The 16,641-nt window shown below is 37.8% G+C and overlaps 1 protein-coding gene across 6 annotated transcripts in view; it reads right to left on the bottom strand.

Moving 5' to 3' along the window:
• PRRC1 (proline rich coiled-coil 1) overlaps positions 1-16,641 on the bottom strand; it is a 36,463-nt gene that overhangs the window by 9,948 nt on the left and 9,874 nt on the right. For all 6 annotated transcript variants that reach the window (XM_006927571.5, XM_045058556.1, XM_045058526.1 and 3 more), the window contains exons 5-7: positions 15,144-15,246; positions 11,230-11,393; positions 5,347-5,450 (exon numbers count right to left, since the gene is read on the bottom strand). In XM_006927571.5, coding sequence (XP_006927633.1) covers positions 5,347-5,450; positions 11,230-11,393; positions 15,144-15,246 — 371 coding nt within the window. The remainder of the gene's footprint in view (positions 1-5,346; positions 5,451-11,229; positions 11,394-15,143; positions 15,247-16,641) is intronic.

Raw genomic sequence — 16,641 nt, 5'->3', positions numbered from 1 at the left:
TACATTCTTAGTATTCATATCCTAAAATCTGGTTTCAAAATAACAACATTAAATCACACTATTTATTTGGCATACTCATCAGTAACTTGTGTATAACTGTAGTGACTGTTAGGCAAGCACTTGCTGAAAATGAGATTCACTGAAGGTAAAAGTCCCTTGGAGATGCTGGTGAAGACGCATTAGAAGAACTACAAGGTCCTCTTTGTTATCTACAATTCCATCAGGCTCTTGAGCATGTCAACAGGGATGTGGCTAAAACTGCAACCAAGATCACGCCCTTGGAAACCTCCTGCATTTCTTTCAAGAGTGCTATTGGCCAGGGAAACTTTGGGTCCTCCTCCTCTCCCATATACTATCCTTCAAGAACTCCAAGGGTACTCCCCACCACACATTCATGGACAATCACTGAGGATCCCTCTCCAGGTAGCTGCTAAAATAACCAATCTCATGTGGCTGCCATTTTGACTAAAAAAGAGCTCAAGAATTGTGATTCCAAGATACTTGAATACCTTTTACCAGCAAAAATCTCAAAACAGAATGTGGGAACCGCCACTCTATTTTACAAAGACAGACCACCTACCACCACCACGTCAATTCACACACAAAAAAGACATTTTAATACTTTTAACACAAAACCTAAGATTTCTGAACTTGACAGGTTAATCTCTGAATAAGGATAGTCCATGCTTACACGGGCTTTTGTCCAGGCATGGTACAGACCATGTTAGTTTTCCTCACATAACATGAACTGATATAAAATTCATCAGAGAAGTATGTCTGTACTGGCTCTACTCTTGGTTATTAGGCGTCAACACATTTTTTCGACTGACTGGCTCTTCCTGGATGGGTATCTTCTTAATTGTAACCGTGGTTTTGACTTTATCTTCCCGGCATTTATTTCCTACAGGACCAGGACCACAGCAGAGAGAAAGCAGGAACTGTCAAGTGGTTTGATTCTAGGTTTGCTATTTGCTCTGTATGTTCTCCCTCTCGGCTCGTCTGCACTTTCCTATCACAGCCTTTCCGTCCCCTCCTCTTTAATCCACACTAGAAACCAACAGATTTCCTAATACTACAGTATCCCCTCGAACAATGTGGACATTTGGGTTGCCATGACCCCCTAGTGCAGTCAAAAATCTAACTTCTGACTCTCCAAACACATAGAAAAGCCTACTGTTGACCAAAAGCCTTACCAATAACAGTCTATTAAAACATGTTTTGCATGTTTTATAGGTATCATCTACCATATTCTTGCAATAAAGTGAGCTAGAAAAAAGTAAGAAAATCGTTAAGAGGGGCACCGGGCTGGCTCAGGTCATGACATCACAGTGCACAAGTCTGAGCCTCATGCAGGGCTCTGTGCTGTCAGCACAAGCCTCATATTCCGATCCTCTGTCACCCTCTCTATGCCCCTCCCCTGCTTGTGCTCTCTCTCTCGAAACTAAACACTTAAAAAATCATTAGGAAGAAAAAAAGGCATTTATAGTACTGCATTCTATCAGAGAAAAGCTGTGTAAGTGGATCTGTACAGTTCCAATCTATGCTTTTCACGAGTCAATTTTTTTTCTATCCCTAATCTTCCTAAACGCCACTGTATTGGTTAAAAGGTAATTGGTAGGAAAAATGCCACAGCTAGCTACAATGGGGCAGTTTATGGCAGACCAATGCTCCCAATGAAAAGGTGGATGAGGTATGTAAATCCTATATGTAACCAAATTAAAGAGCTGTAAAAGCCAGGAGGGCAAAATGGAGTAACGCTCTGGATGGGGAAAAGCTTTCAGAGTGAAGACTTTCAGTTGGACCTAAAGTACCACCTAACCTTAATTCAGCAACTCAACTAGAAGTGAAGGAAGCTCATTCATTAAGTCCACAGCATCTCCCAAGCAGTGGGGAAATTGTTAGACTTTTCTCTGGGGTGGGAGGTGCTCAGGACCTGTGACAATGCAGACAAGCTGGCATGCCACCTCAGTGAGCCCTGGCCCCTAGGACACACACACCAGCTCAAGCCATCTTGTGAAGGTGATGCCAGCATGGTATGCCCTGGGACCTCCCAAGACTCCAAACACACATCTACACAAAGCCACGCCTTCAAGACTGAGAAAGGTAGGTGTTTTTGCCTAAATCACAAACTCCTATGCTTCAAAAAAGAAAAAACTTAGAGCTACACAATCTAACGGATAAAGCGTTCAAAGTAATGGTCACAAAAATGCTCACTGGACTGGAGTGCGTAAACTCAAAACATAAAAAAGAACTAATCAGAGTTAAATACAATAACTGAAATGTCAGACTAGAAAGAAGAACAGATCTGTGATCTGGAAGAGAGGGTATCATAAAGCAAAGAGGCTGAAAAGCAGAAAGAAAAAAAATGAAGATAGGTAAAAGTGATCTCTGGAATAATAATAAGCATACTAACACTCACAGGGTAGGGGTCCCAGAAGAGAGAGAAAGGAACAAAACCTTCCCTGACCTGGGGAAAGAAATAAATATCCAGGTCAAAGAATCACAGCCCAAAGTAAGATGAACCCAAGGAGGTCCACATAAAAAACATAAATAAAATATCAAAAAATAAGAAAATCCTGAAGACATCAAGAGGTAAACAACCAGTTATATACAAGGGAAACCTCATAAAGCTCTCGGATTTCTCCACACAAACTTTGCAGAAAAGAAGGAAGTGGCATTATAATCACAGTGGAGGAAAAAAAAAGCCTACAGTCATGACTATTCTACCTGGCAAGGATAATAGTCACCACTAAAACAGATAAGTAGTTCATTACCACTAACCCAGGCTTGTAAGAAATGTCACAGACTTTTCTAAGAAGCAAAGGCCACAGAGATAACACTATAAAGGAAAAAAATTTACGGGTAAAAGCAAACATACAGCAAAGGGAGTAGATCAATCACTTATACAACTGCAAAGGTTAAAAGGCAAAAGTAGTAAAACCATATTTACATTAATTAAGGGATTCACGGTAAGATGTAAAATATGACATAGAGAAAGGGTGGAGGGATGAGTAAAAATGGAGTTTTTGACTGGTGTAAGTTAAGAGACCATTAACAGACTGCAATATAGGTAAGGTGTTATATAGAAACCTTACGGTAACTACAAACCCAAAACCTCTAATAGATAAAAAAAATAAGGCTACGTATAACACAACAGAAAGTCATCGGTCATAATGAAAGAACGACACAACTACAAAACAACAAAATGTCTAAATGCTCCAATCAAAAGACACAGGGTGACTACATAAAAAGACAAGATGCATTTATATGTGGCCTAAAGGAGACTCACGTCATACCTAAAGACACATATAGACTTTTAAGTCTGTATGTCTTTTTTAAATAAAAAAATATTCCACACAAATGGACATGAAAGAAACGAAAAAAAAACTGGGGGAACAATACTTAGACCAGACAGACTTTAAAACAGACGATAATGAGAGACAAAGAAGGGCATTACATAATAATAAAGGGAGCAATCCAACAAGAGATTATAACAATGGCAAATATAGATGAACCCAATAATGGAAGATATATAAGGCAAAATTAGCAGATACAAAGAAATTGACAGTAAAACAGTAACAGTAAAGAACTTTCCCACCCCATTTGTATCAGTGGACAGATCACCCAGACAGAAAATGAGTAAGGAAATGGTGGCTTTCAACAACACATCACACCAGATGGGCTTAACCGATCTACATAGAACATTCCTTCCAAAACCAGATGAAAACATACTCTTTCCAAAAGCACATGTAATGTTCTCTAGGATCACTTAACAACCAAGAAGGTGAAAGATCTCTACTCTGAAAACTGTAACACAGCCAAAAAAAACCTGAAAACTCAAAATATATAGAAAGATATTCCATGCTCCTGGACTGGAAGAATTACTATTGTTAAAATGTCCATACCATCCAAAGCGATCTAAGATTCAATGCAATCTCTATCAAAATTCCCATGGCATTTTTCACAGAAAGAGAACAAGACCCTGAATAGACAAAGCAATCCTGAGAAAGAAGCAGCATCACACTCCCCGATTTCAAACTGTATTTCAAACAATATATATTACCAAGCTATACTCATCAAAACAGTATGGTATTGGCATAAAAACAGACACACATCAATGCAACAAAGTAGCTGACAAACCTACACACATGGCCAATTAAAATTAATTTACGACAAAAGACCCAAGAATATACATTGGGGAAAGGAGAGTCTATAGGATAAACGGCCCTGGGGAAACTAGACTACTGACACCATACACAAAAACTCAAATGGATTTAAGACTTGAACTTAAGACCTAAAGCCATAAAACTCCTAGAAAACAAGAGGGAGTAAAGGGCTTGCTATCAGTCTTGGTGGTGATTTTTTAGATTGGACACTAAAAGCAAGGGCAACAAAACCAAAAATGATTCAGTGGAACTATATCAAACTAAAAAGGTTCTACAGAGCAAAGGAAACCATCAACGAAATGAAAAGGCAAGCTACTGAATGGGAAAAATCATTTACAAATCCTTTATCTCGGAAGGTATTAACATACAAATATATTAAAAACTTCAAGAGCACAAAAACCAAATGATTAAAAAATGGGCAGAGGCTCTAAATAGTTTTCCAAAGACATACAGATGGCCAACATGTACATGAAAAGGTGCTCAAAACCACAATGCGATCTCACCTTACATCCATCGGTATGGCTATTACCACAAGTCAAAAAAATAACAAGTGTTGGCAGAGATGTGGAGAAAAATCCCTTGATGAGAACGTAAACTGGTACAGGAGTATGAAAACAATATGGAGGTTCCTCAAAAAATTCAAGCATATGATCTATCAATTCCCCTTCTGAGTATTTATCTGACGGAAATGAAAACTAACTTGAAGAGATACATGCACCCCTCACCAATGTTCACTGCAACAGTATTTACAATTAGCAAAACATGGAAGCAACCTAAGCACGTCAGTGGAAGAATGAAGAAACTGTGATATATACACACACACAAACACACACACACTATTCAGCCATGAACCAAGAAGGAGAGTCTAAAGGAAATAAGTCGGAGAAAACAAATATTGCATGATCTCACTTATATATGGAATAAAAAAAAACAAAAAAACTCACAGATACAAAGAATAGACTGACGGTTAGCAGTGGGGGGGGGGTGGTTAAAATGGGTGAAGGAGGTTAACAGGTATCAACTTTCAGTCATGAAATAAGTCGGGATAAAATATATAGCACGGTGACTATAGTTAATACTGTACTGTGTATCTGAAAAATGCTAAGAGAGTAGATTGCGAAAGTTCTCATTATAAGAAAAACAAATTTTTAATTATGTTAAAAGAAAAGAAGGCTCTTACTTGTCAGGTAGCAATTCTGCGATGAAGTTTTCTACTGACACAGCAATCTGTTTTTCATGGATCACTCCATTTCGACGCAAACTATCTATCCGTTCCTGGGCGCCCTGAATGACAACGGCATAGGTTAGAAGCCATTTCAAGTTACTCAGTATTCTATATACTAATTCATGGTTACATAAGTAATATATACATCTACACCAAACACACCTATATACCCACTGCATATATCCAAAGAATACAGAAGTATCAACAGTACAAGAGTCCAGTCATGTTCTCCTCCGTATTAACGTTTACAGAGCACTTTCCATATACACTATTACTTTGGTTGTTACTATAAAATGGATTATTTTTACATTAATGTTCTAATTGGTACTAATTGTACTAATATGAAAACTGTGTGGTACTTCTTAATGTTGATCTGTCAAGAGGATATCTTACTGATAAATGTTTTTTTAGTCCTAGTAGTTTTTATTCAATTTGCTCTTGAGTTACCTAGGTAGGCAATCGTATCAACAGTAAATGTTTTTCCCTCTTTCTTCTTATTTCCTTTAAATATAGCCTTAAAATAAGCACCAAAATGACGGTTGATGTATTTTTAACTGCAAATGGATATACTGCACCAAGATTTATTCAGGAAAATACATTTACAACAAAACTGAGGGGCTGACAATGCTACATAACTCAATATCATCGATACATATCTTACGACACAAAACTACAAGTTAACAATAAGGTTGCTGTTTACCTACTTTCATCTTAATTACTTCATAAACAGTGATAAGGGAAGTGACAGGAAATGTCTAAAAAGTTAGACAAATGTGTTCTAATTTTTAATAAAACTTGCCATGGAGAATACATTAACCTATTTTTACTATGGGTAACAGAGCTAAGTAGTGATTAAGAAAAAGTGGTCAATGCTTATCAAATGAAAATTTAAAAGCAAGAGCACTTCTAGAGACAACTGAACTGATTTTAGAGACAACAGAAATAAAGAAAGTGATAACTGCAAGAAAATGGGTAAATCAATTTAAGACATTAGCTTATAAAGATGGATGAAAGAATGAACGAAACTGTAATAGTATCAAGACTGTATTTTTGCTTACTCTTATCTCTCCAGTACCTCACATAATGTCGAACTACATGAAAAAAATAAAGGAAGAAATAAAGGATTTCTTAAAAAATTTTATCACTCATGTTAATCTTAATAGTGTAAATTTTCTAGTAACAGTGAATGAGGAGGCACCTATTGGATTTGAAAGAAAATCTAAGAGATGTTATACTGGAAAATGTAAATTTGCCCCAGTTACTCCTCCCAAGAGGAAGTTAGTTATGGTTAAATTCTGATTATGAATAAGTTTACATAAATGTTATTTTACTGTTAACTCAGTAAAAACTATTAGGAGATTCAACCCTCTTTGAAGAAGGTATCTCAGCTATGCACAACACAATATTCCTAGATTTAATGCTTTCAGGAAAATAAACTTGTTCATTTTTTACTATCCTACCACATAGGGGTTTGTATTTCACAAGGAACACAAAGAGAGGGTTATATGTGCCTCTCTTCTCCCGTGACGTTAGGTATGGCATCTTCTGGAGTCACAAATAAAGACACTTTAAGCAGAGCCCCCATCCATGTTTTGAGAACACATTTTAACTTCATTTTCAGAAGTGTAAGGAATCAAGAATTAGGTACTTTTGAGGCCACAATGAAGTAATGATCTCAAATGGAAGCAATCCACAAAAGGCCACCAGAGCTTACACTAAGCAATTTGGTTTAATCAAAATTCCATACTTATAAAATGCATGTGGATTTTTATCTGTATCTGTTGAATAGAAGTTATAAAACAGTGGTCATAACTATCATTGGCTTTTCCATACAATTAATGGTTGGCATACACGTTTCAGAAGCTTCCTAATTTTAATTACGGCAGGTTTATTTCCTGAAACACTCTCATGTGCTTAAAGGAAAACTTGGGTTTAGTTGAGAAAAGTCATTTAATTAAAATCTGATGGAGAGTAAAAAATCTGTGTTGAAATTTTAAATTCTAGGATTCTAAGTTACTTTTCTTCTCATTAGCTCCCTCTGCTGTTTGTGGGGAAAAAATAGTTGATAAATTTATGAAGATTTTCCTATGTATCAGTTTCTGTGAATTTTGATTTTAAGCTTCTTATAAGAAATCTGTATGTCTGAAGGGAAAAAACCAATAATAAAAATGAATCTGTCAAACACTAGAAAAGAGCTATTAATATTATCTATTATCTAAAAGATGAAGCTCTTCTTGCAGAAAAAAATTTCCATAAGCCTTTCAAAAACAGCACCTAATGATTTTAAGTATCTTCTTTTGAGACAGAGGGAGCACGAACAGGGGAGGGGCAGAGAGAGAATCCCATGCAGCTCTACACTGTTAGCACAGAGCCCGATGCAGGGCTTGAACTCAAGTGAGAGAACCATGAAATCATGACCTGAGCCAAAAACAAAAGTTGGCTGCTTAACTGATGAAACCACCCAGGCACCCCAATTTTAAATCTCTTCTGTGTAATAATATTTGACATAACAAAATATTTCAGACCCATCTTTTAAAAACCATGAAATTTTGAGTTACAGTCCAAATATCACATGGTGATTTATCTTCAAAAATTATTAATGACCTATCAAGCTGACAACTGTGTCGGTCCTTTTTCAGTATTGATGAGAACAAACAAGATTTTACTTCATCATTATGTCATTTGTATTCCCAACACTTAACACAGTAATTTGAACCGTCCCTTCAAATGACACTCAAGAGCATTTTATGTTCTGGGGCAATGTACCATATGAACATTTAGTGGGGAGGAGGTAGGTCTCATTTCCCAAAGGGAAAGAACAGAGCCTCTCAAAGGCTGAAGCTGAATTCCTTAAAGCTCTTGGGCTCTCCTGAGACCCTGCAAAATGTTTGTGTCTCCACAGAGGTACTTCTAGACCAGTCTTAAGACCACTGTGTGACTGTGGAGGTACAATCAAGGGATAGTGATGGGTGGGGGGCAGCTAGAGTGCTCTTAAGTGAGCTTAAAAAATCTCTACTCTTCTCATGAAACCGATAGGACGTTAACCAAAACTGAAAGCAGATCCCACAATGAAAATGTCTTGTGTATCAGACTGCTTACTTGAGAAAATTAATAATTTTAAAAACATACCCTAGAATTTTTAGTTCTGATGTTTGCAATTCAGACATCTTGAAAAAACTGTTAGATACTCACTTTGAAAGCACCAAGCACTTTAAGAGTTCACATCTCTGAACCAAACCAAAATTCCTACTCCTGAGGAACTTAATTCTTGTGGGGACACATTCCGAAACAGGAATACAAAACAAAATGACACAGTGTATCAGAAGGTGCTGAGAACCACAGAAATAAAATGCAAAATGCAGGACAAAACAAGGCAGTCAGGACAGGCCTTGCCGTGCAGGCAAGATGTGCATGAAGACTTAAAGGTTTAAAGAGCCTGCCAAGCACATGTTGGAGGGAAGAACGTCCCAGACAGAGGAAAGACCTAGTGAAAAGGCCCTACAAAGACAAGCAGGCCAGGCAAGTATGAACAGCAGCAAGGAAGCCACTGTGACTGGCATGAGTGAGCGAGGGGACGACCAGGAGTTGTAGCACTGAGAGAAGAAACAAAAGGCCACGTCAGCCAAACTGTGAGGGGCCGTGGAAGCCACTTAAGGAACGTGGGCTTACGATGAGTGAAATATAAAGTGTTGAAAAGGAGAGTGATGTGCTCTGATGTATGATATGAAAGGATTATCTGGCCACTCTGCTGAGAATGACCTAGAGGGCTACAAGGTCATTACCCTGTCAGGGTAACCGTAACAGCTGGATGGCCTAGTCAGAGAGGATGGCAAGATTCCAGCAAGGCACTGCAGTGGCGGTAGAGACGCGAGAAGTCAAATGCTGGCTGGACACACCATGAAGGCAGGATGAACAAGATTTCTTCATAAACTGAACATGGGGAAAGAGAGAAGGGTGACTCTAACATTTCTCACTGGGTAAGATGGAAGGATAGTGCTGCCATCAATCAACAGAGATGGAGAAGGCTAGGGGCAGACTGGGAGGAAAGAAAAGTAGGTGGATGTTTGAGGCACTCAAGTTAAGATGTTGAGAAGGCAACTTTTACATAAATCTAGTTTACATGAGAGGTCTGTGCTAGAGACAGAAATCTGAAACTGTCAGCACACAGATGGCATTTAAAGCCATAGGACACCATGAGCTCACCAAGGGAGGGAATGCAGACAAAATCATCAGAGGGAACCAACAAAGGAAGCACAGGGGAATGAACAAATAGTGAGGCGGGGGAAAACATGTGGAATCCCAGAAGTGAAAAAAACATTAAAGAAGCCTAAGTGTCTCAAAAGCTACAGACGGGTAAAACCAGATGGAGACCACTGGTGACCTGGACAGCATTCTCTGTGGGGTCAGGCTGATAGCCTGGCTGGGCTGAGTTTCAGAGACTATGAAGGCAAGAATTAGAGATACAGGATTAGCAACTCTTTGGAGAAGTTTTGCTGCAAAAAGAAGCACAAAATAATAAAAAATTAAGGTGAAAGATGATGAGTTAAATGAGGTAAAAAATTTTGTTAAAATTTCTTTGGTTTATTTAAGGTGAGAAAAATATTTGCATGCTAATGACCTGTTCAGTATTCATTTGCTCGAGCATTGCACGTCTATATGCTGGTGGTAAAAAATGTATGAAAGAAAGGATAGGATTCTTGGAATTTTAATGTTTGCGCGAGACACAGACAGAGCATGAGTAGGGGAGGGGCAGAGAGAGAGAGGGAGACAGATTCCGAAGCAGGTTCCAGGCTCCGAGCTGTCAGCACAGAGCCCGACGTGGAGCTCGAACCCACAAATCATGAGATCATGACCTGAGCCGAAGTCGGAGGCTCAACCGGCTGAGCCACCCAGGAGCCCCTGGATTCTTGGAACTTGAATCCTCGCTAGCTTAAGAAAACCAGCTCTAGTTCACTGGGAACTGGACAGGTTTTACACAGATTAGGACAAGGTTTTGAACTGTAACAGGCCAGAAGACAAACTGTAAAATTTAAATGGTGGTGTGAGTATGCAGTGGTGTGAAATTTCTCTTTAAAACAAGTCATTCTATCATCTGCCCCTGCTACAAACTTGATCACAAGATCCTCTTCCTTCATTATGGAGAAAATAAGACCGCATCTTCCTTTTGATATTAGTGCTAATGAGATTTTAAAAGTTTCTATACACTGAGGAGACCCTGAAAAACTCTGGTTATACACAGGTATTGTACCTATAAGGTAGGTGCCAGGCAGTCAGGTCTTTAAGACAAAGGAATTAAAAGGATGGAGGAGAGGAAGAATCAAGGCAAGGAAGCTAAGAAAAGCTTTCCAGACGACTGCTAAGTCCCTTCACCAAGTACAAGGCAAAAGGGACATGTGTAGGGTCAATCGAGATAGCACCTGCCTACTGGCACCCCATTAATAGTCGGGAAACTTTCAAATATATTAGACTTCCCCAAACCATGAAGAAATACATAAGTATAAAGTATTACTTACAGTGAAGCAATAAAAAGCTTAAAGAATTCAAGAGATACTATAATTTCAGTATAAAATGATAAATTACATGCTAACACTGGGTTAAGATCTCTCCTAGCACGAACTATTCTTTGTGTTCTCCACGTGTTTCCTCCCGTCCCATCATTGAAACCTACCCTTTCTTTAAAGTAAAACTACACAACGGTTGTCTAATTAAAAACCAAGACGATCAATATTTCAGAATGTAAAAAGCCATTAGCGCCATAAAGACCAAAGGATTACTATCAGAATTCTGAAAAAATTAGCTTCCAGTTTCTATATACTGAAAAAGTTTTCAATTACTCACTTTTAACCCAGCTGCATACCCGACCGGCTGTGGGGCAATATTGGACTGTCCAGCTTCCCCTATCACCACAGCTAAGCCAAAGACCTCCTGGAAGGCATCTCGGACGGCGGCAACTTTCACTTCTTTATTCGAGGTCACTACGATATCCAGTTCACCTCCAGATTCTACCAAGACAAGAAAAAAATTTCAACTCCAGATTAATGGAATTGTCCTAATCATTGTCATATGGTAACATTACATAATTATTACTAAGCTCACAAAATAACGCAAGACACAGATTATCAACTTCTTTATAGGCTGAGGAAGCTAAGACTGATAAGACCTTGCCAACAGTAACATAACAATTTTGCGATGATGTCAGGATGCAAACCTAGGTCTCTCACACTCCGAAATCCTCTTTCACTACACCATCTGCTCTATCAGACACACTTTCACCCTCTAATCTAACAGCATCTTATTCCAAGTGTTTGGACGCAAACTACCAACTTTTCCTGACTTTTAAAAATGAGCATTTAATGCATTACCTGAGACAGTCTAATTTGCAGGCGGGAGATACTGCATACCTTCTCAATGTTCTGAACATCTCATCTGCCACAAATAGAGCACAACAGTTGTTTTCCTATGAAATGCTGTTCCAGGGTACATTAGTAGATCCCTTTAAAACAGCCATTTTGTGATCAAACAAGCTTGAGAGATGCTCTACACATTTCTCTCTTAGAAATCCACAGGGAGGGGCGCCTGGGTGGCTCAGTCGGTTGAGCGACCGACTTCAGCTCAGGTCATGATCTCACGGTTTGTGAGTTCAAGCCCCATGTCGGGCTCTGTGCTGCCAGCTAAGTGCCTGGAGCCTGCTTCTGATGCTGTGTCTCCCTCTCTCTTTGACCCTCCCCCATTCATGCTCTCTCTCTGCCTCAGAAATAAACATTAAAAAAAAAATTTTTTTTTAAAAGAAATCCACAAGGAACATTAAGAGTCTCAGAAAACCAACAGTTAAAATTCATGGCTTTAACCCAGTACTTTCCATACTTTCCATCTGTTCATGGACTACTTATTTAGCATCTAATGACGGCTCCTACAAAGTCTTCCACAGATGTCAATTTGGGAAATAATGTTTTAACAGCTATGAAAAAAGTTTAGTTTTCTATTATGTTGCTCTATTAATTTCACAAGATTTCATTTTCTGGGAAGTTTACACTTTGGATAAAACACATTGCCATTTTTAAGGCTGCAAATCACAATGGATTTCCTGCTTTCAGTTAACAAAGACACACACCTGTTATGCGTAAACTTCTGATACCATGAGGGTGCTGGAGTTCCAAGTCCTTCAACTAACTGAGCGATCACAGAAATTAAATACGTGGCTTGTGGAACCCAAGTTGCACATTTAGGGTATGTTACAGAAAATGAAAATGAAGGCTGTTATTGACAATAAGGGATGTGTCAGAGTTGTAAAAAAGTTCTGCACTCAACAAGGGCTGCCATGAAACGTACTTTTTTTCTAGAAAATAGTTTACATGGTGAGTCAACTTTTTTATCCTACGTCTCCATCATTAGAAGAAAAAAACAGCATATGCCATAAATAAATGCGTTATCTGGCTATAAATTGTACATCTATTATTGTCCTAATATGCAAGCATATAAGGAAATGGAAGTACCAACACATATAAAACTTGAAATCTAAAAAGGCAAAGAGCAATATGAAATAAAAATTCTGAAACAGTTTTAATACATCACTTCTAAAAACGGTGTTCCATTTACACAGGGTAATTTGATAAATACACCTAATTATTTTTTTAAAACCTTAATCTAACATTTTGTGACATACTGAGTTCAAAGACCTATTTCTAAGCACTGCATACGTTGCCACCTGGCGTTAATGGCTGTCACGAATCAAATACAAAGATCAAGAGAGCGGTTTGTATTGTAAAATATTTTGCCCCAGAGACAATGTTATGGTATGCCCTAATAAACATCTTGTGGAACAGCTGAAAATATTTTCAAAACATCTGGGCTTTTTATCATGAATCTTTCTTCCTATTTAATAGGATGATCCACAGATCCCATCTGTACTAGAGTTTCTTAAGTTACTAAAACCTAAAAGCATTGAGTCTCATAGGAGAGAACAAATACACTTTTTTTTCTAACTTTTTCTCCATGTGGCACCTATCTCTTGACTCTAGCTGAGTACCATTCGATTAAACTTCAGCTCAAAAGGCTTCTCAGCCTTTTTTTGATGAGCAGTGCCACCTTTAATGACGACGAGGAAAGTAATTTTAAGAATTCAGGAAGCTAAATTGTGTTAAAATCCATTTCTAATATTCTTGTGCCTTCTTGATACAAATGAAACTGTAATGATTTCTAGAATATTTCCGTAAAAAATTTTTTTTTTGAATTTTGTTAGAATGGTCTTGCTTTCACCGTCACTAAAGACTTGGCTTTTTCACATCAGTTTTACTGCTTTTTATAGTTAACTGATTAAGACTATATATTACGTTACGATATTTGCTGGGAGACAATTTATTTGATATTTTCCCTTGCAACCCGACCCCTTTCATTTTCTGCCTTTTTCATGATGCCACGCAGACCACTGGCCTGAAAAAAAGCCCAGGATGTGAGTCCTGACTCGATTAGCTTGGTCACCTCGGGGCAGTCAATGAGCTTGTTTTTTCACGGAAAAACATGTGCCACCTCAGGGGGCTTGTTGTTATGGTAAAGTAACTGCTTTCACAGTCTAACACAGTACCTGTTAAAATAGCAAGAGCTTCAAAGATACTAATTGCTTTCCTTCCCTCATTCAAAACATGAGCTTGCGAAGAATATATATGATGCATGAATTATGTCAAACTTGATTATTATGAATACGAGAAATCAGTATCTATGACAGGGTCTAATTTCTAAATCCTCTGGCAGTTACAAACACAAAGAACAATTCAGCTGATTTAATACTTGATTCAATTTTCTATTTCCAGAGAAGCAAGTGGCTAAGTGTAAAACAAATTGAACATGGGTTCAATCTAGCTCCACCAAATTGTATACGACCTACGATAATAATCTCTCCTAACCAAGGTTCTTCATCTCCAACTTGAAGAAAATACTTACCCTGCAGAGGTCTTATGACAAGTACTGCCTGGCAGAGCAACCACTTAATAAAGGATACTCATTCCAATTAGGTCCTGTCCTTTGACATTTACTAGCCAACCACCAAATATCAAGACTCCTGAAAGCTACTAACTTTTCCCTTGCTACTCAAAATCTCTGTTCAAGTACCTGGTGCATGGCTCCGGCTTTTAAGTTGTTATCTTTAATAGAATTACTAATAATTGGTCACTGATCCTGCTAACGATTATGCTTGTTCACATATTAGAACATGTACCTTCAAAATTAAACAGCATAGAACATGTGTGTCTATGTCATCTGTCTGGAGAATTCTTGGTAATGGGGATTCAAAGGTGGTTAAAATAACTTCCCCAACAGACCTGGTAATCAGACATTATTAGTAAATAGATCAACTCCCTCTAAAAATATTCCCAGGGTAAGCACAATCACTTAATTAAAATAGATGAAGTGGAGAATTATCAAAACCAAGTATAAACAAAGCATCATTTCAAACGTCAACAGTGAATAAAATACAATTCACACAAAACAATACCAACCACATTTACAATTAAAATACACTAACTGCAATTAAACTATACTATACCAATTCATATGGGTTTTACTCCTCCCAAAGTTGATTCTGTGAGTTTTCAAAATGTATCTGTGACTAAGAAAAAGTTAAGATTGCCAACACTAAGACTTATAATCAAGAACATAAGATCTCCAATGATTACAAGACTATGGGTCACAGTGAGTGGCTGACAAAGGCATATACTTTAAAACCATACGGCAGACGCAGCTCTATCTTAAGTACATACTGATATACGGAGCCATGCCAGGGTCCAACGTTGTAATCATACTTTCCACCGAATGTTTTGTTTTGTCAAGCACAGATTTCACCATGGGATTTCCAGCCACACCCTGCACAAGACAAATTAATATATAAATGCCCATTCTAACTACAGAACACCTGACGGTGGAAGAAAACTTTTTTGAAGTTTCTGATACATGGTAGACCTGTGATTTTGTAAAATGTAAGACAAACATGGTTATAGCCATGTCAAATTGCTGTTAAGATTTCAAAATGCTTACCCTCAATTTCTCTTCTTATCGCAGACCCACAGCAGTCTACAGACCACACTGGCCTGTACATCCACATGTGTATGTATTCATTTTGTGGATGTATATATTCATACGTATTCATTTGAGACACACACACACGATCATTTCTCTGTATGTACATATTCTTATTGCATTTCATTTCCACTTATTTATATGAAAGACTATGCAAAACTTATCCATTAAGGTCCCAAATAAAAACTGTAATGAGATGTCTCCATAAACTCATACTTGATTCCCTAACCAAAAAATAAAAACAGTAATGATTCTCACCCTTATTCCCCACAAGTTACCTATTAATATGTATCACTTTGCTATGTTCTACTAACGTTTCTTTTTTCCTGCTTCTTGTTTGTTGCGTTCATCCCCAAATTCTCTCCTTTAACCCAGACCCATTCCTCTGAATTCTTACAACCACACTATTAAGCAGAAGGAACTAGGTCTGAGTATTCCCTTCTTATGCTATACTTCTCCCGTGGTAAGAGACTTCTAGGGAGAAGTGCCTCCTGAGATGGCATCTGACTAGCAGGCTTTTCCAATCTACCACTGAACTAACTGGAATCAGAAAAAAGTTGAGTTCATAACACATGCTATTAACAAAGGAAACTAGTAGTAATCCCTATATAAGGAAAAACGTTTAAAAAGTACAGAAGGATTTAAAAAAAAAAAAAAAGGAAGCTTAGAAAAATACCATCCCTGTGTAACATAAAGCTCAAATGTAGTAAATAAGTTAGCTACTTAGCAATTTAAAAATATGTTTAATATATAATTAAATTGTAGCCAAACTCTCCGCAGAATACTGGGAGAAACTCTGTCAGAGTGATTCCAAAATTCATTAAGAGAAATAAATGCAGAAGACTAGTAAAAAAAAATTCTTAAGAGAAACCTGCAAACTTATAAAATTAAATACTGATAAATCACGGCAAAAGCAGGCACTTGGAAATGACCTTTATATCTTACTCATCAATGAATATTCCTAATCTCCCTGAGCACAGAGTCAACTTTCAATAAATAATAGTATAATAATAAACAGAGTTAATAATAATCGAAATAGTGAGGTACTATTGCAGGGGCAGGCCAAACAGTGGAAGAGAAACAAGTCCAGAAAATGACATTAACACACAGTTTCGTAATTAAAATAAAGATGACGTATCAAAACACTGGGATACAATGTTGCCAGAGTCGAGTCAGTGGTCA

This window comes from Felis catus, chromosome A1 (genome assembly GCF_018350175.1).
Source record: "Felis catus isolate Fca126 chromosome A1, F.catus_Fca126_mat1.0, whole genome shotgun sequence".
In the NCBI taxonomy this organism is placed as follows: domain Eukaryota; kingdom Metazoa; phylum Chordata; class Mammalia; order Carnivora; family Felidae; genus Felis; species Felis catus.
The sequence above is the reverse complement of the archived record's forward strand: the minus strand, read 5'-3'. Positions and strand labels throughout refer to the sequence as shown.